The 23,551-nt window shown below is 37.2% G+C and overlaps 1 protein-coding gene across 1 annotated transcript in view; it reads left to right on the top strand.

Annotated features, from left to right (window-relative positions):
* Tudor-SN (Staphylococcal nuclease domain-containing protein 1) overlaps positions 1–23,551 on the top strand; it is a 271,338-nt gene that overhangs the window by 76,484 nt on the left and 171,303 nt on the right. Inside the window, exon 6 of the mRNA XM_090399685.1 lies at positions 3,264–3,419. Coding sequence (XP_090255811.1) covers positions 3,264–3,419 — 156 coding nt within the window. The remainder of the gene's footprint in view (positions 1–3,263; positions 3,420–23,551) is intronic.

Here is a 23,551-nt window from a genome sequence, read left to right on the forward strand (position 1 = left end):
AATTATCGCTTATGGATAATTTATATAAATTCACCCTTCATTATGAACAATAAATGAAAAAAAAACACAAACTGAGTTGTTTGTGGCATACATTTTAAACCCATCTTAAATAAAAGGATATTTCTGTAAATATCTTTTTATGTAATGAGCATTAGTAAACCAATACATTAGGCGAGTAAAATTTTTTTGTGGCTAGTCAATCTAAATTGTATTTCTGGAGCACTGATACTAACTGGTCTGTATGTTTACAATCTTTTTTGAGAGTCACAGAGGCTGTAAACTTAAGTTTAATAGATAGGGTTTAGAAAAGTGACCAAATAAAGGATATAGGTAATAAATTTAGTTTAATCCTTTATCCAGGGTGTAAGCAAACAACGTTTGCGCCTGAAAATATCTTCAGGACTGAGGTAAGGTAGTGCAACACCAGGCAACTCCGAGCAAAGGTGAACCAAGGTCTCATCACTCCTTGTCTTAGTATCTTCCATAATGCAAAGCACATCTCCTTGTGGACATGTATACTGCTATGCATTAAGGGAAGGGCCACTACCCAGACCAGATATAGGTATTTTGGTTGATTAGGAATTTGAGTTCAGTAATCATATTGGCAAGGCAACTATTAAGAAGATTCACATGCAGGAGTAAAAAAGTTATGGTAATGTTATAGAAGACTAGTCAAGCCAATGTTGGACAGTGGCTCCCAACTTTACTCAGCAAGGTTTTGGACCTCCAAAAAATTGACAGCATTTGTGGGGATGTTTCTCTTTAGGTGAGGGATGAATTCTTATCGCCAGGTATAAAACCACCACCACACATAGAAGTGGTTTTTTGGAAGCCTAAAGTGGTTTGAAAAAGTTGCATGCTTGGTTTCTGGAGTAAGGTTTCCATATTATTTATTTCTTTTATATATATATATATATATGACAGAATGATCATTAACTCGGTTAACATACATAGTTTTATGAAGAATTGAATGACTAGAACCGAGATTTAAGTAAAAAGGTTTTAATATAAAAACACTACTAGTTTCGGCTGGTAACAGCCTTCATGCTAATTATGTATAGAGACTGTCTATGTTGTTCATAGTCTTTTAACCCTCAATGTTTAGTGTTTTTTCTTCTTTTATGATGTCACCTGAAGAAGGCTGTTACAGGCCGAAACTAGTAGTGTTTTTATATTAAAACCTTTTTACTTAAATCTCTGTTCTAGTCATTAAATTCTTCACACACACACACACACACACACACACACACACACACACACATACAGGGTGGTTCAAAATTCCACGTACAAACTTTGAGGGGAGGTAGAGAACATCAAAATCAACCGTATTCACATAGGAAAGCATGACTGGAAATGCCACCGGAAGATACTAACAGGGACACGAAATACAGAAATAACACAAGGCAGTAAGTAGTGTAAAAGACTATTAGGTGTAATTGAACAGTTCAGTAGTAGTTGGATACAAAATATGGTTTCACATTAGGTGCTCAAAGTTATGACCATTAACAGTGATGCATGCTTGACACCGAGGACGCATTGATTGCCGCACATTTTTGAAAATGCCTAGAGTTTCCTGGATATTAGCAGCACCGATGGCGATTCTTGCCACAAGGTGTTCATGTCAGAGGCAACAGGTGTTTTGTACACCATGGCTTTAAGGGTCCTCCACAGAAAGAAATCAATGTTCAATAAATCAGATGAGTTTTGGGGGCCATGCGACAGGTCCACCATGCCCAATCCATCGAGCCCCAAAGGACCTGTCCAAATACTGATGCACAGAAATTCCAAAATGGGCTGGAGCCCTGTTGTGTTGGAACCACATCTGCTGGCACACAGTCATTGGAACATTGTTCAGTAAATCTGTCGGACCTTTCTGACAAAACTTCTTCCAGAAAGGTCCGATACTTCTGGGAGTCCAGTCGGGGTGGTAACAGGTATGGGCTGACTAAACAGTCAGTGATGATACCTGCCAATACATTAATGGCGAACCGTTGTTGTACTGCATGTGATCTCACAGTGTGTGGGTTCTCATGGGCCCACACATGAGCATTGTGGTGATTGAAGAACCCCTTCATGGGTAAATGAAGCTTCATCCGTGAACAACACAAGTTGGAAAACCCAGGTCTACGGTACTTTTCCTGCAGAAACCACTGAGTGAATTCCACATGTCGAGGATAATCTTCATCCATCAGTAACTGGACCCATTGCAGATGAAATGGATGTAAAGACTCAGAGTGCAAAACACGCAATACACTGGATCAAGATACTCCTATAGCAGAGGCAACGGCACGCGTGCTTGTCTCTGGATTATTGTCCATCGCATGCAACACTTCCTCTTCCATGGCAGGATTTCACTTGATTGTGGCCGCCTACTATCATTCCTGTGATCCTTGAATGATCCATAGTCACACAAATTCTGATGTAAATATGCAAAAATTTGGTGATGCGGTACACATCTGTTTGGGTACTTTTCGTGATACATTTGTACAGCGGCTCGTCCATTACAGTCAGCTGACCCATAAATGAGGTGCATGTCTGTCATCTCAGTGTTCGTAAAACAATGCATGTTCTTCGTATGACATTGAAAGCTTGAATGAGGAAGCCCCATTTGCTCACCTGGAGCGCTGGCGAACATCGCCACCTATCACCTTCAGGTGGCTTTTCCAGTCATTCTTTCCTATGTGAATATGGTTGATTTTGATGTTGTCTACCTCTCCTCAAAGTTTGTATGTGGAATTTTGAATCACCCTGTATAAGAAATAACCCTCCTCCTCAGCAGTACTAATATACTATATAGGTTTTTACAGCCTTTTGTGTGTGTCAGTCATATAAAACATTTACTTTTGTTAGTCCATAGGAAAGTTTATTTTGAGAGACTGGCTGAATGAATGTCATTGTTATTTAGTGATTGAAAGTCTTAAAATAAAGATGATCAGTTTTTATTTTTTGGACCAATTTTATGGACATGAGGGAAGAAAATGTGTTTAAAATATATATTGCAGTAGCTCTGACTTGGCTGTGTGGAAATAAACAAAATTTGGAATTTAGGATGTATACAAGGCACTAATGTAGTTCTTAGTTCCCTTCATAAAAATGAAATAATTTTTATTGGCAAAATTTGTGTGTATGCTAATGTGCACACATTTTAACCATTTTGTATCTGTTTTATATACTAGACCTTAGTTCATCCAATTAAGAAACCTATATGGCTCTTATAATCTCCAGTGCTGTTATGAGCGTGAACATATACTTTTTTTTTTTAGTGTCCAACCTTTAAAAATGAAGATAAAGTAACCACTGCTGAACCATATGCAGAAGAAGCAAAATTCTTTACAGAAAGTCGTCTTCTTCAGAGGGAAGTTGAAGTAATTTTAGAAAGCGTTTCAAATCAGAATTTTTTGGGAACAGTATTGCATCCGGTAAGTATTTTGTGTCCTGCTTACATTGATACTTTCTCTCTTCACCCCCCCCCCCCCCCCCCCACCTACACAGTTGTACATAAGACTGATCTGCATGATGATGCCAGAATTTAACCTTATGGAGCATTATAACTTAGTGGTGCCTTCCCAAGTTATGAATTTATAATTATAAAACATCATTTTATAGTCCAGTTGCTATTCCACCAAACATGCTTTGCATCTTCCTCTTTAATTCCATGTTTCTGTTCTCTCCTGTAGAACAAAATCACTCCCAAAATATTCTTTGTGATGCCTCAGTTTATTCTTGAAGAATATCTGTAAGTTGTTTCTCTCCTCACCAACCTCTGTGCAGCGCTATTGTGCCTATGGGTTTTGTAACTTATGTGAAATTGCTGTTAAAAAAAAATCAATGCAGAAGAGGAAGAGCTACAAGGAATCACAAAAATGTGTGATATAATTAATGTTACCAAGGTGAGTCCAAAACAGGTGAGTTATTCCTGAATGTGTTATATTCAGGCAATAGTAATAAATAAAAGGGAGTAGTTGTAGTATTTAAGACTAAAACATGATTGTAGTCTTGAAGGCAGACAATTTCAATCGGAATGATGTAGACAGATTTGCAAATTAGCAATAACAGCTTTTTCACAGGAGGTTGTAATTCTCTTAATTGTCTGCCAGTACTACTCAAGTCCTTGAATGCTTGGCAGACAGTTTGTTACTGAGGTATTCTTGGAACTGGTTGTGCTTTATGGGATCTTTTAAAACATCATTAAATCTGCCTGTGGAGATGTACATGTGGATCCCCTCTTAGGTTACCATCTTGAGATCATGATAAAATAGATAACAATGTGTGGACACTTGAGAGCCATGGCCTGTGGAGACACTAGTTTTGACTCTTGTGAGAAGAGTGTCATTATGTGCACACACATTGATATATAATCAAGTGCCACTAGCCTGAGTAAATTATTGAATTTGACAAAACAGGAGGAAAAAAACAAAAAAAAAACATTAAGGTGATTCAGTTCATTGAAGTTACTAAGAAGAATCACTGTCTTGATGTTACACAGAATGATGTTCAGTTTGGTATAGAAATCTTTTTGTCCTCATTAGCCACCCTGGTGGGCAGAGTAGTTAGTATCAGTGTACTTGCAATGTCCACTCTCCAACCAGCAGGCTGCAGATTGAAATTATGGTGTGTGATAATATATGCCTCCTCCCTCAATTACTAGACTGCCTGGTCATCTCTCTTAATAATAATAATTTGATCAAATCAAAAACACAGAAGTAGTGAAAATATAGAATTTGTAGGAATGTGTGAAAGAGAATATGACGTCAGAAAATATTAGAACAATTCAAAACATAATAATGAAGCACTGAAAATAAACAAGAATTACATACACAATGAAATACCAATGTAACAAACTGTCTGTACTGAAGATGCCTGTTACACACAGGCGAAAATTATACTATTAAATAATCTTTTTACGTGAGTTTTTCTGTTATTAATTTTGTATTTATATGTCTGCTCATGGTTTGTCATTATTAAAACTTATGAATTAAATCCTTTAAAAATTACTAAATGTCCTCAGATCTGCATAGAATAAAATGGTATGATTAGTTTTTTTAAAGGATTTAATTCATAAGTTTTAATAATGACAAACCATGAGCAGACATATAAATACAAAATTAATAACGGAAAAACTCACGTAAAAAGATTATTTAATAGTATAATTTATTAATAGGCATCTTCAGTACATTTTAAACTAAAATTAAACAATAACTGACAATTCCAAAAAGCGCCACCTAAGTAGCTAATGTAAGATAACTAAAAAGGTCAATAAATTTCCTAACAAAAAAAAAAAATTATATATACAATAAGTTAGTACTTTATAATTCAGCTAATCTTTCCTATCTCCCATAAAGGGGTATAAACATAAACCATCAGAACTGATTAAGTTAGGAGAGTGAAACAAAGTTTCGCATGTTCCTTTATAAAGCCGTTCCACGAGGAACCGACTTTTGTGAAGAACTCTTGTCTTTTTCCAATGAACTCTATGTCTAGTGATGATGGCATGTTCTGCAAGTCAAGACTGTTCAGGTTCAAGGTATTAAATATAAGCCTGGTGTTCTTCTAGCCAAATAGAGGCAGATCTTGTGGATTATGTTATTTTGGACAAACAGGAAGATCTGCCTCTATTCGGCTAGAAGAACACCAGTCTTATATTCATCATCATCATCATCAAATTCCTGCCATGTACCATCAACGGGTGTACAGGATATGATAGTACTACATGAAAAAAATTACATCATTACTAAATTCCTATCTACAATTTTATTCCAAATCAGTCTGTTACTTGTCAAGACTCCAACATTATGAGATGTTATATTTCTATCGTCTAAGGCACGTCTAAGGTCTAAAGCAAAGAGCTGACAACATTAACATCTCCAATTTTTATATCATGTTTAATACCACTTTCCTTCATAATGTGATCCATATAGATAATGAATAACAGAGGGGATAATGTGCATCCTTGTCTCACACCAGATTTAACATTAAACCATCTTCCTGTACTTCTTTCAATTCTAAATGCTGACTTACAACTCAAATAAAGACAAAGTATTGCTTGATATAATGCCCCATTGACACCATATAACTGTAGTGTATTGAATAACTTCTCTCTTGGCACCTTGTCGTATGCCTTTTCCAAATCGACAAAACTTAAATACAGATCTTTGTTATATTCCCATGATTTCTCGACTATTTGTCTTTAAGTGAAGATGTGATACTGACAGCCTCTGTTTGGCCTGAATCCAGCTTATTCTTCACCAAACTTTTCTTCCACAATTCTTCTCAACCGTTTCTCAAGTATATTTGCATACATCTTGCCAGGAACACTCAGTAGGGAAATAACTCTGTAATTCTCACATTCAGTTTTATTTCCCTTTTTATATATGGGTACTATGAGCTCTACTCCAATCATCGGGAATTCGTCCCTCTGTCCAGGCTCTCTGAACTATGCACTGCAGCCACTGTATGACTCTTATACCACCATACTTGAGCATTTCTGGTCGAATATCATCTACTCCTGCTGTCTTTCCACATTTCAAGCCTTTGATGGCTTTTTCTACTTCAAGTATGGATATATATTCCTGACTGCATGCCTGTCGAGTGTTTTTTTACCACTGTGCTGGCATCACTGCTTGTTTCATTTAACAGTCTTTGAAAGTAATTACTCTTATTTCAAGGATATCTTTTTCTTCCATTTTCATTTCATCTTTATCATCTCTAACTCCTTTTACAGCACTCTTTCCTCCATTCCTAAGCTTCTTCAACAACCTCCAGAATATCTTACTACCTTCTTGATATTTATTTTCTATGTTCTTGCCAAAGTCCTCCCATGACTTTTGTTCACTAGTTTTAACAGTGTTTAGCATTCTTGCATTTGTCTCTGTATTCTCTAAGAGCACAAGCTGACTTATTTGATAGGAACTTTTGATATGCTTTCTTCTTTTCCTTCACTTCCTCTTTAACTTCCTATGTCCACCATAGAGTTCTAATTTTTCTATCCTTGCAGACACCTTCACCACATGCCTCACTGGCAGAATCAATCAATTTTATCTTCAGAGTTTGCCGCTGAATCTCCAAGGTTTGATTCCTGTTCTCAAACTTTTTCATTTTTTCTTCAATAATCTTTGTATATTTTAGTCTGCAGTTCACATCTGAGAGCTGCTCAACTTTTATTCACTTTAAAACTTTCTTACATGTGATTCTTTTCAATATGATATTTAATTTTATCCTGCTCAAGACTAAATAATGATCACTTCCAATTTCAAATCGTTTGTACACTCTGGTGTCCTGCACCAGGGAGAAAACATCACTATCAACAATAACATAGTCAATGAGACTTTTCTTATTCCTTGCCTCTTCTCTCCATGTGAATTTGTGCATAGTTTTATGTTGGAACATGGTGTTAGTAATAACCAGTCCATGTCCTGAGCAGAAATCCAAGAGATATTTGCCATTATTATTGCTTTGCTCTTTTCTCCAAATTTTCCCAAAATATATTTGTATGTCTCACAATCATTTCCTACTCTGCTATTTAGATCCCCAACAAGGACCAACTTTTCCTTTTTCATTGTGTCAGTTGCTTTTTCTAAAGCCTCATAAAATTCCTCCACTTCTATCTTAATAGAACCTTCATAGGCACAAATAAGTCTCATTGTCCAGTTCCCCATTCTCATATTTGCCCACATTACTCTACTTGAGACTGACTGCCATTCAAGAAGATGTTGTTTGTCATTGCCTGAATATAACATTTTGTATTTATTGCTCAGAAGGATCTCGCCAGTTTTGTGTTTTTTGTTTCAGTCACCCCTATTATGTTGATCTGGTACTTATCTAATTCCTCAGCTAGCTCCATTTCTTTGCCATTCAGGATTCTTATGTTGATAGTACCGATCTTTAACTCCGGTGATGTTGAGTTGAGGTGTGTTTTCAGATTTGTTACAGTATCTGACTTTTCCCTGTTCACCCTGGTTCCCTGGCGAAAACAAGGGGGCCTTGTTTTTTTGGGCAAACTTCCCAGCCGGAATGAAGTTTTGTCATGTTGTACCATCATTTTTTATTTTGATTTAACCAATAAGAATACAATTTGGTCGGCTAAATCCCAAATTGCCAGCCCATCCCCGTTTGTTCAGTATCCAAGTAGAAGATAACCAACAGGGTGCACCACGAGACGGTGAGGATTGGACATTAGGTCAGAAGCCCTGGTCGGTTCTCTGCATTCCTTTAAAGGCTATGTGGAGGTCTTCTCTCAGTTATACAGCTTTGACCCATTCAGTAACATTTTGAACTGTACACTGGTATCTCTTTCATTCTGCCCTGAATGTATGGGATGGTAAATTTTGCTGTGATCTCATGTGTTATGTGACAAAGGAGATTTCAGGGGGCATTTAGTATATTTTCTGTTTTTTTAGGGATTATAGCTATTGACTAAAAAAAGTGTGGTGCATGCAATTTCACTTGTAAGAACAGATAGCCCACGCTCTCTGAGTTAGTGTTTTTAGAATACCATATTGATCAGTTTGGTGTGACTGTTTGTGCAGATATCTACCAGTATGTGTAGATGGTTTCTATAAACCGAAAAAAAATAATGAACCATTTGAAAAGTGTGGACTAATGTATCTTAGGAAGGGCAGACAGTCATTAGATTCCTGTTCCATTGTGAACTGGATTTTAGGTTTGGCTACATTAAATGCAGTAAAAATGTATGTAATGTGTCTGGAGCATGTGGCTAAATAGAAAACATATCAACGTAGTGCAGCCACACTACGGTTTGAGGATGGTTTTATGTATTGATCGCTTGTTCTCTGAGTGTTCTATGTAGAAATTGGCTAAAGGGGGAGAAGTCCATGCCTGTCCCATCTAGTTATTTGTATATTTTTTCTTTCCACATGAAATAACCAGCTTTTTTTTTATCTTCACTGGGCATCTACAGATACCGTATGGTCACTCCGATGCTCTGTGATGTGCTACACCAGGCCTCGCCATGTAGTCCTGTTGTTTGCTTTTCTGGTGGCCTCAACTCTCTGATGATCAGTCACTCCACACATGCCATCCATCCATCCATCTCATTGATGGTCTACTCCTGCCTCTTTTTCCACGAACTTTGCCTTCTATTACTGTTCTGAAAAGTCCCCTTTTTAACCTTTCTATGTGTTCAAAATATTTTAACTTTCTTCTGTCAATATTCTTAAGAAGCTTTAAAGTTTTGTTGATCTTTTCTATCATTCATTTGTACACCTTTCAGTATATGATATCCTCAACAGCCTTCTGTAACACCACATCTCAAAAGCAGATATCTGTTTCTTATCTGACTTCTTTAGTTTCCAAGTCTCACATCCATAAGTCACTGTTGGAAAAACAACTGCATCTAAAATCCTCAACTTTGTTTCCATGGAGATAGATCCATCCATCCAGATTTTAGACAAGTCTCTGACTGTCTAAAATCTGGCCATTCCTAACCTTTTTTAGCCATCGTTGTTTTAGCGATTCCTAACTTTTTCTGACATCTTCTGAACAGCAATTCTTCACATTAATAATTGATCTCAGGTACTCAAACTTGCTGATTTCCTCAATTCTTTCTATATTAAGGTACTCTTGTTTCTCAAGAGCTTCTCTGTTTGTATTTTCTTTGGGAACCATAATCTCTGTCTTGCTAGGATTGAGTCGAAGTCCTCCATGTCACAACTCATGGAAATAGTCTATTAAATGAAAGTGAGTCAGGTTCCTCTGTTTTGTCCAAATGATAAATATTAGATGGCTCATTAGTGTATTCTCCAGTTATAACTTTATGTATTTCCAAAACTGTTTTCTTGGTCTTCCTCTGTGTTCATTACTTGGCCTAGCGAGCACTGAACTTGACATGATGAATATTCAGTCTCCAAGTTGGTGTTCCAACCACCTCAGCTGACTTTTGAATTGTTTCTATTAGTGGTCTTTGCTAGCCTTCTTCAATGTATTAGGAATTATGTGAAATAATTTGGAATGTGTTCTTGCCATGTGTATCCTAGTATTGATTAAAGGTATGCTATCCTAGAGTTAGTGACATTATCTGCTCATTGAGTAGTGTTGTTCCATGTCTAGGCACCATATTTAAATATGGCTTGACTGGTAGTTTGATGCAGATAAAGTTTGGCTTATGTGGTAAGATTAGATTTCCACATATTAATTAGGCTTTTATGAAATTGAAGTGCTTTGTATGCTTTCTTTTCAGTATGTCAGAGTATTGACGTAGGAAAGAAGGTACTGAAAATCATTTGCTTATTTAAAAAATGTGGTCATTTGGTCTATTATTTTTTTCTATTCTGTTCTTTAGGACTTTAGCTTTACTGACTGCCAATCCAATCAGTTCTGCATTTTTACATGAATTATATAAGCGGTTTGGGGCAGCCTGAATATTGATCAATCAGTACATTGTCATCTGCAAGGCAGAGACTTCTTATCTGAGTTTGTCCTGCCAAATTTTTGAGTTATTCCATACCATTTCCTTGAACCTGAATACATGATGAAGGGTAATAATAAAAAAAAGATATGGTGCTGAAGAGTTTCCCTGAAGAACTGTCATCTCTCAATTAGCAATTACTCTTGCATGATAATTGTGGAATGGTTCTACTATTGCTTTTTCAAGGGTGTTCCATAATAACTGAGAATTTTGAACATCCTTGTTGATTGAATTGAAAACTTTAAGAAATTTCAGATTAAAGGAATGTTTTTATATTTTGCTCCTTAGGCAGTGGATGTGTTCAACAGTGCTTCTGTTTTTCAAAACATTTATTTTGAGCAGAAGAGATGTTACAATATGGTTCAGTTTGGTTTAGAAGCATCCTGCTATAGATTTTCAGTGTGGTAAGAGGTAATGCAATTCTTCTCATTTTCTGGGTTGTTTAGATTGCCTTTTTTGGGTACTAGTATTATTAGGCTTTCTCTCCATTGTGATGGAATGTTGGATGTAGCTTAAAAAAATATTATTTTTATTATACAATACTATTAATATACACTATTTACCAATAATTGTCCGGACACCCATGTTATTTGAAGTTATGGTACACTCCACATTTTTTAATAATGTAAAAACTGGTGTACATATAGTAGGAAACAGTATTTCATCATAGCAGTTGAATACAGGTGGTATGGCATCCATATTCAACAGTTGATGATGTGATCAACAAATAGAGATGTTCTGACATCACTGCAGGAAAACACCTAGGGTGGTCCCAAAAAATGAACGACAGGAACAGAAGGGTGTTAAAATGAATGCCAAGCAAAAACAGACTACAATTGGCCCATACCATCTGTGATGAGTTTCAGAGTGCCAATAATACCATGGTGGGCATTAATACTGTACGAAAAGAATTCTGTTTACTGGATCTCCATAGAAGAGCAGCACACAAGCTGAACATCACAACGGACAAGGGGGGGGGGGGGGGCTCATCTGGCCTGGTGCAAAGAGCATGTGAGCTGGAGAGTAGAACTTTGCTGATCTATACAAAGGGAAATGAAACTAATTTGATTCTGAAAATTACAGAAAATATTTTCCTATTGAATGTTCCCGGTTCCTTAAAAACATCTAACCAATCAACACCTGATACACCTCTGATTCTTTCACTTCCAATTCTCCTAATCCTTTGGAGAAAGATTAGACTCATCCTATGCAAATACCAAGTATTCTGGCAGATCATCCGCTGCCTTCGAGGGAGGAAATCGTGCACAGCAAGGGCAATTAAGGCCTCTGTTGGTGCACTTCTAACAACCGAGAAGAATATTCTCTACAGATGGAGGGAATACTTTGAGAGCCTTCTTAACCCGGGTGGCCCAGCAGTTGTGGACATCCAAGAGATGCAGATCGGGGCAATGACTAGTCTCACAGCAGAAGAGGTCCATTTAGCAATAAAATCTCTAAAATCGTGCAAGGCTGCTGGCGATGATGAAATTCGACCCAAAATGCTAAAAGCTTTAAATCGAGATGGTGTTCTCTGGCTGACTCCAGTGTGTCAGGCTGCTTGGATGTCTGGGCAAGCACCAAAGCAATGGCAGACAGGCATAATAATACCAGTCTTCAAGAAGGGAGACCAGAATGATTGCAGTAACTATCATGGCATCTCTCTGCTCAGCCTGCCTGGGAAAGTGTATGCTAAGTGCTTGGAAAGACTGTGCAGGAGCATAGTTGAGTCAAAGTTTCAGGAAGAACAATGTGGTTTTCGTCCTGGTAGAAGCACAATTGACCAAATCTTCACTTTAAGGCAAGTCTTTGAGAAATCTTGGGAATATGCCAAGAATGTCTACACATGTTTTGTGGACTTGGAGAAGGCATATGACCGGGTTCCTCGGGATAAGCTTTGGCAAGTAGTACAGGAGCATGGAGTGGATGGCCAACTATTAGCTGCCATCAAGTTCCTGTATGAATGCCCAGAGTTTTGTGTCAGGGTACACAGCACAAAGTCTGAACCTTTCACAGTCTCCATTAGCCTCCGCCAAGGGTGTGTTCTGTTGCCCTCCTTTTCATAATATTTATGGACTGGATTGATAGGCACAGCCGAGGCAGTGAGTATGTCAGAATTGGAAGATGTAGCATTGGACATCTGCTTTTTGCAGATGACTTAGTTCTGCTTAGCTCTTCCACTGATGACCTCCAGCGGACCCTGGATAGGTTTGTGGCTGTTTGTACAGATGCGGAATGAAGATCAGTGTGGCCACAACTGAAACATTTGTGGTCTCAAGACAACCATCCCAGTGCACTTTACATGTAAGTGGAGTCCCAATGAGGCAGGTGGAGAAGTTTAAATACCTTGGGTCCATATTCACGAATGATGGAAAATGTGATGTAGAGCTAACTACTCGAATTGGCTTAGCAAGCTCAGTATTGTGGGAGCTTGGCTGTTCGGTAGTATTGAAGTGGGAGTTAAGCCAGAAGGCAAAGCTGGCTGTCTTCAATACAGTCTATGTCCCCATCCTCACCTATAGTCATGAGAGTTGGGTAATGACCGAAAGAATGCGGACACAAATCCAAGCGGCTGAAATGAGGTTCCTTCGAGGGGTTGCATGGCTGACAACACTCAACAGAGTCAGAAGCTCTGCAATTCGGGAAACTCTCAATACTCAACCGCTGCTTCTCCGTGTTGAGAGATCACAGTTAAGTTGGTACGGGCACCTGGTCAGAATGCCACAAGAGAGGCTCCCTCAGCTGGCCCTATTTGCCAAGCCAGAGGGTGGGTGGACACGTTTGGGAATCCCACCAGAACACCTGAGCTTGGTGGCAGAGGATCGTGACCATTGGAAGTTCCTCTTGCAGCTGTTGCCCCCATAACCAATTAGGAAAGGTGGGCCTTGAAGATGTATCTATGTATGTTCCCGGTAAGATTAATGAAGCATACTTGAGAAAGGGCTATGAAAATTGCAGATATAAAACTGAGAGAAGAACAACCTGGATTCAGGTCAAATAGAGGTTGTTGGGATCAGATTTTCACTTTAAGACAAATAGTTGAGAAATCATGGGAGTATAACTGAAATCTGTATTTTAGTTTTGTAGATATGAAAAAACATATGACATGATGTTAGGAGAAAAGTTGTTTGTAATACTCCATATTAGTGTAAATAGGACATTATAGAACAATTACATAGTCTCTATTTGAGGTGGAATTCTGTAGTAAGAATTGAAGTACAGGATGATAGTTTGATGTTAAATCAGGTGTGAGATGAGGGTGCACATTATCATCTATATGGATCACATTATAAAGAAAAATGACATTAAATCTGATATCAAAATTGGAGATGCTAATCTCAGCTGTTTATGCAGTTGTTATACTATTATGGAATCCTGCTCATACTGGATTTTTTTAACTAAATTGAATAACTGCTCTAATAAATTTGGTATGAAAATAGGCAAGAACACTGAGAATACCAACTACATTGTGAATGGAGAACCTACAGATCATTATCAAATTCCTGATATATATACCCTCAAGAGGTATATAGGATATACCTCTGATTGTGATATTATGATAGTACTACATGATAAATTTACATCATTATTTCTGATCAACAATCCTCCTTGAAATTAATCTATTGTCTTTCAAGTTTCCAACATTATCTGGTATTGTATTTTTGTTTTCTAGGGCAGTTTTTACTGTATCAGTCCACTTATTTGTTCTGTATTTATTCAGAACCTAACATCGTCTGCATAAAATAAGAGGCTAAGATTAACATAGACAATTTTGATATCAGCTTTAATACTGCTTTCCTTCATAATGTGATCCATATCGAGATGTAGTTGTTAATGAGATATTGACACTGGTTGATGAAAGAAAGTGATCATGAGGTACTTGTTTGGGAAATGATGAAACAAGAAAGAGTTATTGCCAAAAATGGATATATTTGGAAGTATAAAGTGGGTGATTATAGGAAGCTCTGTGTTCAGTTAGCATCAGTGCATTGGGTAGATGAGCTGAGCAGAAAAGATGTTGACAATACATGGAACTCGCAAGGCAGTATTGGACTAAAGCAATATATTAACGGGCTAAGCAAGTAAATAGAGTAGGTGTAAAATCAAGGAAGCTGTGCTAGAAAATGGTACAGAGGAGGTTCAAGACAGTTGATGATCAGATCCATGAAGAGCAGAAAGTACAGGACAGAAAGGTGACGAGCATGGTATAGAAAGAAAAAGTGCAGTATGAGAGGAGATTGGCTGGTCAGGCCAAGGTTAATCAAGGGAATTTTTCTTCTGTATGACAAGCAAGAGAAAGAATATTTATGGCAGGTTGACAATGGTGGATAGCATGGCAGCAAAATAGCAGTTGCTGAGGATATAGTGGAATTATTAACTGACCACTTGATCAGCATATATCATGCTGGTGTAAGTGATGTGGTGCAATATATAGAAGAGAGGCAGGTATTAGGAGAATTGGAGGTGAAAGAATCAGAGGTGTATCAGGTGTGGATTGGTTAGATGTTTTTAAGGTTGCTGGAATGGATGACATTGGCATGTAATCTTAAGGGCTATCTCCGCTCCTTTCTGATGGAACACCCAGCGACTAGCACGATTACGGCCTGCTGTCATAGAACCCTGGTTTGTCCTTTCTTCGACCACCGGTCAAGAATCCTCGAGATGAAATCCAGAACAAAACGAAAAAGCCTTGCAATATGGCACGCATTGCCTTATATTCTGTATCCTTATATTCTGTATTTTTGCGGTATCCTTTTTTTCCCATGACCCTTAGTTTTAATGCTCTTAAGATGATCCTTACTCTCACTATTGCTGTTAGATGCTGTCTTCGAGGAAAGCGTGCTTACGTTATTTTCCACGTATGCTGTAGCCTCCAGCGTTAAGACCGATACGTGCGTTTCAGACGCGACCTTTGCACTGGTACTCATTACCTGCCTGGCGACTTACGTTATTTGAGATAGCTTAATAGGACACAAATTTAAGCTAATATTTCTTTCACATAGAATCATTAATCTGACATAATTCTCTAGTTTAGTTTTCCGTTTTTGACTACAAATATTTCTAATACAATTCACATATTAATACACATTCTCTTATACAACAAACCAGGTCTTTCTACTGGTGTGCAGGTATTATCTTAAATTAGTTAGAATTTTCATGTTAGATTCTGAATGAACAACTTCTTAGAAAATCCTCCATTCAGGATCTAACAGTTGTTTGCTGATGATGCAAAGTTGGGATGAATTATAAGTAGCATTGTTGATGTTAATTTCCTTCAGGAAGATTTTAGTAGACTTTTTACTTGGTCAAAGGAGTGGTGTTGTAGTTTTAATATCAGTAAGTGCAAGGTGTTGCATTTTGAAGTGCAGAAATATAAGGCCGTGTACTATATTGACAGTAATATACTATAGGAAATAAATGAAATTAGACATTTCGGAGTGATGGTTGACAGTAGACTGAAGTTTAGAGGGCATATTGCTAGTGTTGCAAAGGCTGCACATCATAGTGTTGCTATGATAAGTACTCTTTCTTTAGGGATAAAGAAATGGCTGTGCCACTGTATAAAGCACTGGTCAAACCACACTTAGACTTTTGTGTTAAAATCTGGTCACTTAGTTTTCAGTGCTTGATGTAGAGACATCAGAGAGGGTCCAAAGGCAAGTGACAACACAGACTATATCAGGACTTTAGACTGCTGGCTATGGAGAAAGGTTGAAAAAATGTGGATTGCAGAGTTTGGTGGATAGGAGGAAAAGAGATGATATGATAGAGACATTTAAGTTGGATGATTTTATTGGATTAATCCAAATGAGATTATAAAAAGAGTAGAAGATGAGAGGAGAAAAACCACAGGTCATCCCTGAAGGTTATGTAAGAGTGTGGGGAAGGGGAGGGTGAGGAGTAGATTTTTTAGATGGAGAATTGTCAGTGAATAGAATGCATTACCAGAATGTGTTAATGTAAGAAGTGTTAACGATTTTAAGATTCATTATGGTATATTGTCAGTTGAATCAACCTCCCCTCAATTAGTCTTCTGACTCCATGGAAGGTACAGTAATAATAATAATATAGATAATGAAATAATTTTCTCATTGTCAAAACACTTTTGTGGCAGGTGCATTGTCCTGATGAAAGATGATTTTTTTTTCTACTGCAAACTTGGTCTTTTCTCACGAATTTTTTCATCTAGTCTGGTTAATTTGGAATAATATTCCCCGGTTATTGTTTTTACCCTTCTCAAGATAATTAATCAACAAAATGCCTTTAGCATCCCAAAACACCTATGCCATGACTTTTCCTGCTGATGGAACAGACTTTGTCTCCTCTGATGACTTGTATCAAGGGATGGTTGACAGACAGATAGCAAAAAGTGGTATACAGTGAGTGTGAATCTGCCAGATTTAAGGTAACCAGTGGTGTACCTCAGGGTTCAGTCCTTGGGCTATTATTGTTCAATCTATACATTAATGACATCAAGCATGGTCTATCATCAGATGTGCAATTGTTTGCTGATGATGCGAAGATAAGCAGGGCAATCAGGGATGCTACGGATAATCAGCATTTACAAAATGATTTGAATAGACTGGAAATCTGGGTAAAAGAAAATGGCTGTCACTTAATGTTAGTAAGTGTAAATTATGCACTTTGGCGTGATTAGAGTTCTAGCGGCATATTATATTAGCAAAGAAGAGTTATAAAGATTATATCCGGATTATGGGATTTACATTATGAGGACAGATTGCAAGTATGTGGATTGCAGGCTCTGGTTAACAGGAGAAAGAGGGGTTATATCATATAGGTCTATAAACTTTTGAATGGGTGGTATAGCATTTCAAGCGATGAAATTTTTCATTATATGGAAGGCAGGGAGAGAAAACGGGGTCATCCATTTAAGTTAAGGTTGTTCTCAGTCAAGAAATCAGTAAGAGCTAGGTTTTTCTCCCAGAGATCAGTGAGTGAGTGGAATAATTTGCCCTTAGGGGTAGTGAGTGCATCCAGTGTAAATGAATTTAAGGGAAGGTATGATAGCTGGATTGGGTAATTTACAGCCTCTCTTGATGAGTTCTTGACTCCCTGGAGGTCTCAGATAATAATAATAATAATAATATTTGAGCATTTGTCATGTTGTACCATCATTTTGTATTTTGGAGGAAAATTGTAGATAGTAAGTTAGTAATGATATAAATTTTTCATGTAGTACTATCATATCTTGTACACCCCTTGAGGGTACATGGCAGGAATTTGATGATGGTTAAATTTTACGTATTCCAGCTGCATTTCAACTTTTCAGGTTTTGAATGGCTTTTGTACTTCAAGTATGGATATGTATTCCTGACTGCATTCCTGTTGGGAGTTTATTACCATCATTCTAACACTGCTTGTTTTATTTAACAATCTTTCAAAGTAATTACTCCAGACTTCTACAATATCTTTATCTTCAATTTTCACATCACTAATATCATCTTGGATTTCTTGTACAGTACTCTTTCCTCCATTTCTAAGTCTTTTCAATATAGTCTCTAGCTTGTAGATCATATAAATCATTTAGATCTTTATTTTATTATATCATTATTTTATCTTATTAGACCTATAGATCAAGTAAATCATTTCAGCTATTTGGGCACAGTTTTTGGTGAAGAAAGCAAATGAAAAACAGAAATAGATAGAAGAATTAACAAAACTAGTATGGTACAGTCAGCTGAATAAATTCATATGGAATTAGAGAGAAATTAGGCAAACATTAAACTAGTTTTAAGACAGTGTTGAAAGTTTGGAGCATGGAGGTGAGTGTTGGGTTAGAAATACTTGATTAAAGACTGGAGACCAGAGATCTGAGAGTTTTGCGAAGAAAATTAGGGAGTGAACAGATGGCATTAGTGGCAGAATCATATTAAAAATGAGTATACGAGAAAGGAAGTTATGTGAGCAGAGCTAATCTGAGGTGGTATGATCACTTTCACAGGAGAGGAAAGTTTAGCAAAACATTTTTTTTTTTACCAGAATGCCAAGTAAAAGTCCCAAAGAAAAACCAAGATCGAAGTGGTTCAAACAGCAAAAAGTGTGTTAGAAGACTGAAATATAGGCCCTAAGTGTCTTGACAGATTACTTTGAAAGTAAATTCAATAAAAAATTAGGTCAAGTTTTTTTGGATACTGAGGATGCTATGAATTGTTTAAGTCCTGGATGGGAGATTATTTTAAGTATTTGAAGTATTTTTGATTATTTTGAGTTGAGTATTATTATCAAGGAAGAGAATCTGCTGAGATATACCATTGGACCTGTCAAGAGACAGAATACCAATGATGATGATTATTATCAAAGATTGAGGTGAGAAGGACTAAGCTTTTTTTTTTCTTTTTTTTTGCAAAATAAAAACACTTGATTTTTGGGAGCACTGAAGCTAACTAGGTTTTCCTTACCCAGTTGAAGGATGGCATGGAGATCAGAGTATAAGATTTTTTTGTTCAATAAATGTTATGAACTCCAATGTGCACATTTAGATCCAGCCTGTAATTGTTCGTCATTTCCAGAGTAACTATATTAGCTGCACTGTTCCTAACTGGCTGGTCTTTGAAGCGGATAAGGGATGCCAATTTCTTATATGGTTTGTAACAGGTAGTCAGGTCATATTTTGTAGGATTTTTGTTAGCTTTTCAGACGTGCCCCAGATATAAGAAATGGTCATAGATTTGGTGTAATCTCTGTCATGAAGAGGGGAGAGGGATTGTGGCTAACTGGTTTTAATATTTCTGGATTTTTTGGGGGTTGTAGCCATTGGCTAAGAAGATGGTAAGGATATGGTTAAGTTCAGTAGTTAGAGCATTGTTATCTGAACAGATTAATTTAGCCCTGTTATGTAGGGTTTTTATAATCCTATATTGTTGTGTGTGTGTGGGGAGGGATGATTGCTGGTGAATGTATCGAACCATAAGGGCTGGTTTTCTCTAAACAGAGAAAACCAGGGCTCCATCAGGCTGGTGTGTAATCATAGTGTCTAGGAAAGGAAGACTTGTTGTTTTCCTTTTCCAAGGTGAACTGGATTCTGGGGTGTTGATTTTTTAAGTGGGTTAAGAAGTTATGGAGTGTATCCAAGCCATGTGGCCAAATAGTGAACACACCATCCACGTAGGGTAGCCTAATGGTGGGTTTTTGTGGGGCTGAGTTTAAGGCCTTTTCTTCAAAGTCTCCATAAAGAAGTTGGCGAGGGGTGGAGAGAGAGAGTGGAGAACCCATGGCTGTCTCTCTATCTGTTTGTAGAATTTTCCTTGCCAAATGAAATAGCCTGAGCTCCATTAACTGAAATAGGGCCGAGATTTCGGGAGAAAATCTGGCTTGGATGTGGTCTAAAGTATCTTTGAGTGGTACATTGGTGAATAAGGAGGAGACATCAAAACTGATCATTATGCCAGTGTGTTGGAGTGAGAGGTTTTCTATACTGGCTTCAAAGTGGGCAGAGTTTTTTATGTGGGAAGGTGTGTTGCCAGCATAATGTGCGAGCACTTTGGCTAATTTGTATGTGGGGGAATCAGTGCTATCCGCAATGGGATGTAATGGCACATTCTGTTTATAAAGTTTTGGTAGGCCATATATTTGAGGGGGAGGGGGGGATCTAGAGTTGAAAGGTTTTAGTCTGCTAGTCACTTCCACAGGCCAAGAAGTAACTTTCTTAAGGAGCCTTTGGAGTGTTCTGATTTGGGATCATATTCAATAGGGAGGTAGGTAGACCGATCTAACAGTAAAGAAGTAAGCTTACCTGTGTGTTCAGTTTGGTAGAGAAACCATAGTGGCATTTCCCTTATCTGCTTTGGTGATTATTATTTTGCTGTTATTTTTCATTTCTTGCATAGAGCTTTTAATTCTTCTTTAGGTAGGTTGGTTTTTGGTGGTTTAGCTTTGGTGAGAACACCAGCTACATCCAGTGTAATATTGTTGGGAAGGTTGCAGATAAAATGTTCGACTTGTTTCATTATTTCTTCAGAAGGTTTTTTTTTTTTTTTTTACGCTAAGGCAAAGTTGTGGCCACGTGCAAGTGCGCTGGGTGCGTCAGGCTTCTGGGTAAGGGAGGATAGGTTTATTATGTGTTGAGCAGTAGTTGGGGTTCAGAGGCAGAGTTCTTTTTCATACTTCTAAATTTTTTAATGTGCCGACATTGTATTTTATTAAATTCTTTCTCTGCTGAAGCAGTCGAGACATTGGAGAGGATAGCCCAAAGGTCGTCGTTCAGCATAGTGGAAACTCCTCTCTAATGCACTAATAGCTTCGTTGGTATCAGCCAGGAGAATGCAGGCGGTGGCAAGCTGTTCACATAGAAGAGCGGTGTAGTAAAGTGGCTTAAGTGAAGTAAAGTATTTTAAGTAAAGTGTAGTAAACTATCCTACCAGGCCAAACAGCAGGACAGCTAATATCAGGATATCTGAACACGAAGACTACATCCAGTTTCACAAATACAGCCCTTCAGGACTTTCTGATCATGCACTAGATACCCACCACAGAATATGCTGGAAGAAAGCCACTATACTACACCACAGCAAATATAATTATGAAAGATTATTCCTGGAATCGGCCTCAGCTCTAAAAGAAAACTTTCCAAACCTCAACATATTTGGGTGCATGAGATTGCCTCAAATTTAGGAAGCTTGCATTCTTAGAACATCAGCCCAACAGCCAAGACAACCCAATTTAACCTGCTAGGAAGCACCTTTAGGAGCAAATTAAGTTGCCTTCTTCATCCTCATTTGCTCGTTGTTAGTGCCTGCATGCACATATCATAGTTTTGTGTTCCCAGAAGATAGCAACATAACATTTTCAAAACATAGGAAGGTATTGATTAAAGTTATTTGATTAATATTTTATATGTTGCATTTCCTGAAAAATGTAAAGCATGAGAAAGTAATACATTCTTTAATTCTCACAATCATTATGCATCATCTCCATCTAGGTGGTTGACATACTGTTTTATATGTGTATTTCCACTTTCTTTTTGAGAATCAACTATTTCAAAGAGAAATAGTTGATTAATACTACTGTTCATACCCAGGATATTGTTATTATGTTAGATTAAGAGATTGAGTAGGAGACAAAGAAAATTCCAAAATAATAACAGAACATAAACATTACATAAGTTTTCTCCTCCTCAAAATCACAGGATTTTGTGAGAATGCATAATCTTTAAACTCATAACATACACTTCCTTCAACTCTCATTAATGGCCATAAAATATAAATTTCTTAACTCATACCTATTTTTCTTCTAAAACAAAAAAATAAATTTTTGCACAATCTTTCTCAAAAAAAAACAACAACATATTTCTTTCATATCTTCTTTGGAGCATCAGTTCCTTTCCTATTTTTTTAGAATATGAAGATAATTTTAAAGTTCATCATTATCCTTAAATACAAAAAGTTCATTTCTTAAGGGTTATGGAATACGCTTTCTGCATACTATATCAAAAAGGAACTGTCCTTTGCTTTGGGAGAGACTGTATAATCACTTTTATCTGTCATAAATTTACTTCATATAAAGAAAGATGAAGTAAAGCTAATTTTACTGAAAATACTGTTAATTTTGGGATAACTATTTGTTCCCCTCATAACACTCTTATCCACCTCTTTTTGGCTTCAAAAATTCCCTTAAAACTATTTTCTCCTTAAAACTTCAAGCTACCTCTCTTAAACATTCTCTTTCTCTGCATTCAAATGAATGCAATAGCTGTTCTATTTTTCTCTCTCTCTCGCACTCATTCAACTGTTAGATCCTGAATGAAGGATTTTCTAAGAAGTTGTTCATTCAGAATCTAACATAAAAATTCTAACTAATTTTAGATAATACCTGCACACCAGCAGAAAGTAACAAGACCTTGTTTGTTGTATAAGAGAATGCGTATTAATATGTCAATTGTTTTAGAAATATTTGTAGTCAAAAATGAGATAAACTAGAGAATTATGTCAGATTAATGATTCTATGTAAAAGAAATAATAGGTTAAATTTGTGTCCTATTAAGCTATCTCAAATAATGTAAATTGCCAGCCAGTAAGTGTGTAACAGTGCAAAGGTCACTTCTGAAACGCACGTATTGGTCGTAATGCCAGAGGCTACAGCGTACGTGGAAAATATTGTAAGCGTGCTTTCCTCGAAGACAGCATCTAACAGCAATAGGAAGAGTAAGGATCATCTTAAGGGCTTTAAAACTAAGCGTCGTGCGAAAAAAAGAGCACAGCAAAAAGAGGGTGCTAGAACATAGAATATAAGGCAATGCGTGCCATATTGCAAGGCTTTTTGTTCCGGATTTCATTTCGAGGATTCTTGACCGGTTGTCAGAGAAAGGACAAGCCAGGGTTCCATGATGTTGTACAGCGGGCCGTTTTCCTGATTATGCTGAACAAGATTCCACGCAGAGCCGTATGTGAATCATCAGACTGTGCAGAAATCGTGCCAGTTGCTGGGTGTCCCATTGGAAAGGAGCAGAGATTGCCCTCAGTCTCAGAAGAAAATAGCTAGAGTCCGGCAGCAGTAGAAAGGACGACGTAGCCAAAAGCCAGGCGCTGAGACAGCCGATCGAAGGATGACCAGAACAACATGTGGTAGTTAATAGACCTTCGGAAAGAACTGGGTAACGTATGTTACAGAAGTGATAGAAAATTGAAATTTATGTTTGATTAAGTAATGTGGACAATCCTTTAGAGAACTTGGATAAGATTTCGTATTTGAGACAGCAGATTCTGTTAGACAAGGAATTGTCAGGAACAAATCTAATTGTATGTGACTGAAGTAATAAGTGTATTTTGTTTAGTAGATAACCTTAACTGAGAAAGCAACAAGTTGTATGGTATGTACTCTATGAATAGCATGCATGAGAGAATCTTAATTTAGTGTAATATAGTCATTGCTTTCTGTTGTTCTGTGTCATTAACAATTTGATCGGTCTAGGTGAACTTGATTAATTTAGAATTGTTTAATTATCTTAGTATGAGATTTAACTTAGCAAGAGATTTAGAAATTTTAGTAATTTGATTTAATTTAGTTGTAATTGTCATTTAGTTCCAATAAACATGTTTTATTGCATATGCCTGAGTCATGCCTGAATTCGAGATATCAAATTACCACTTATAAAATTCGAACCATAGCGGGAGA

Source organism: Typopeltis vanoorti, chromosome 10 (assembly GCF_054136105.1).
Source record: "Typopeltis vanoorti isolate ZY-2024b chromosome 10, IOZ_Tvanoo_1.0, whole genome shotgun sequence".
Taxonomy (NCBI): domain Eukaryota; kingdom Metazoa; phylum Arthropoda; class Arachnida; order Uropygi; family Thelyphonidae; genus Typopeltis; species Typopeltis vanoorti.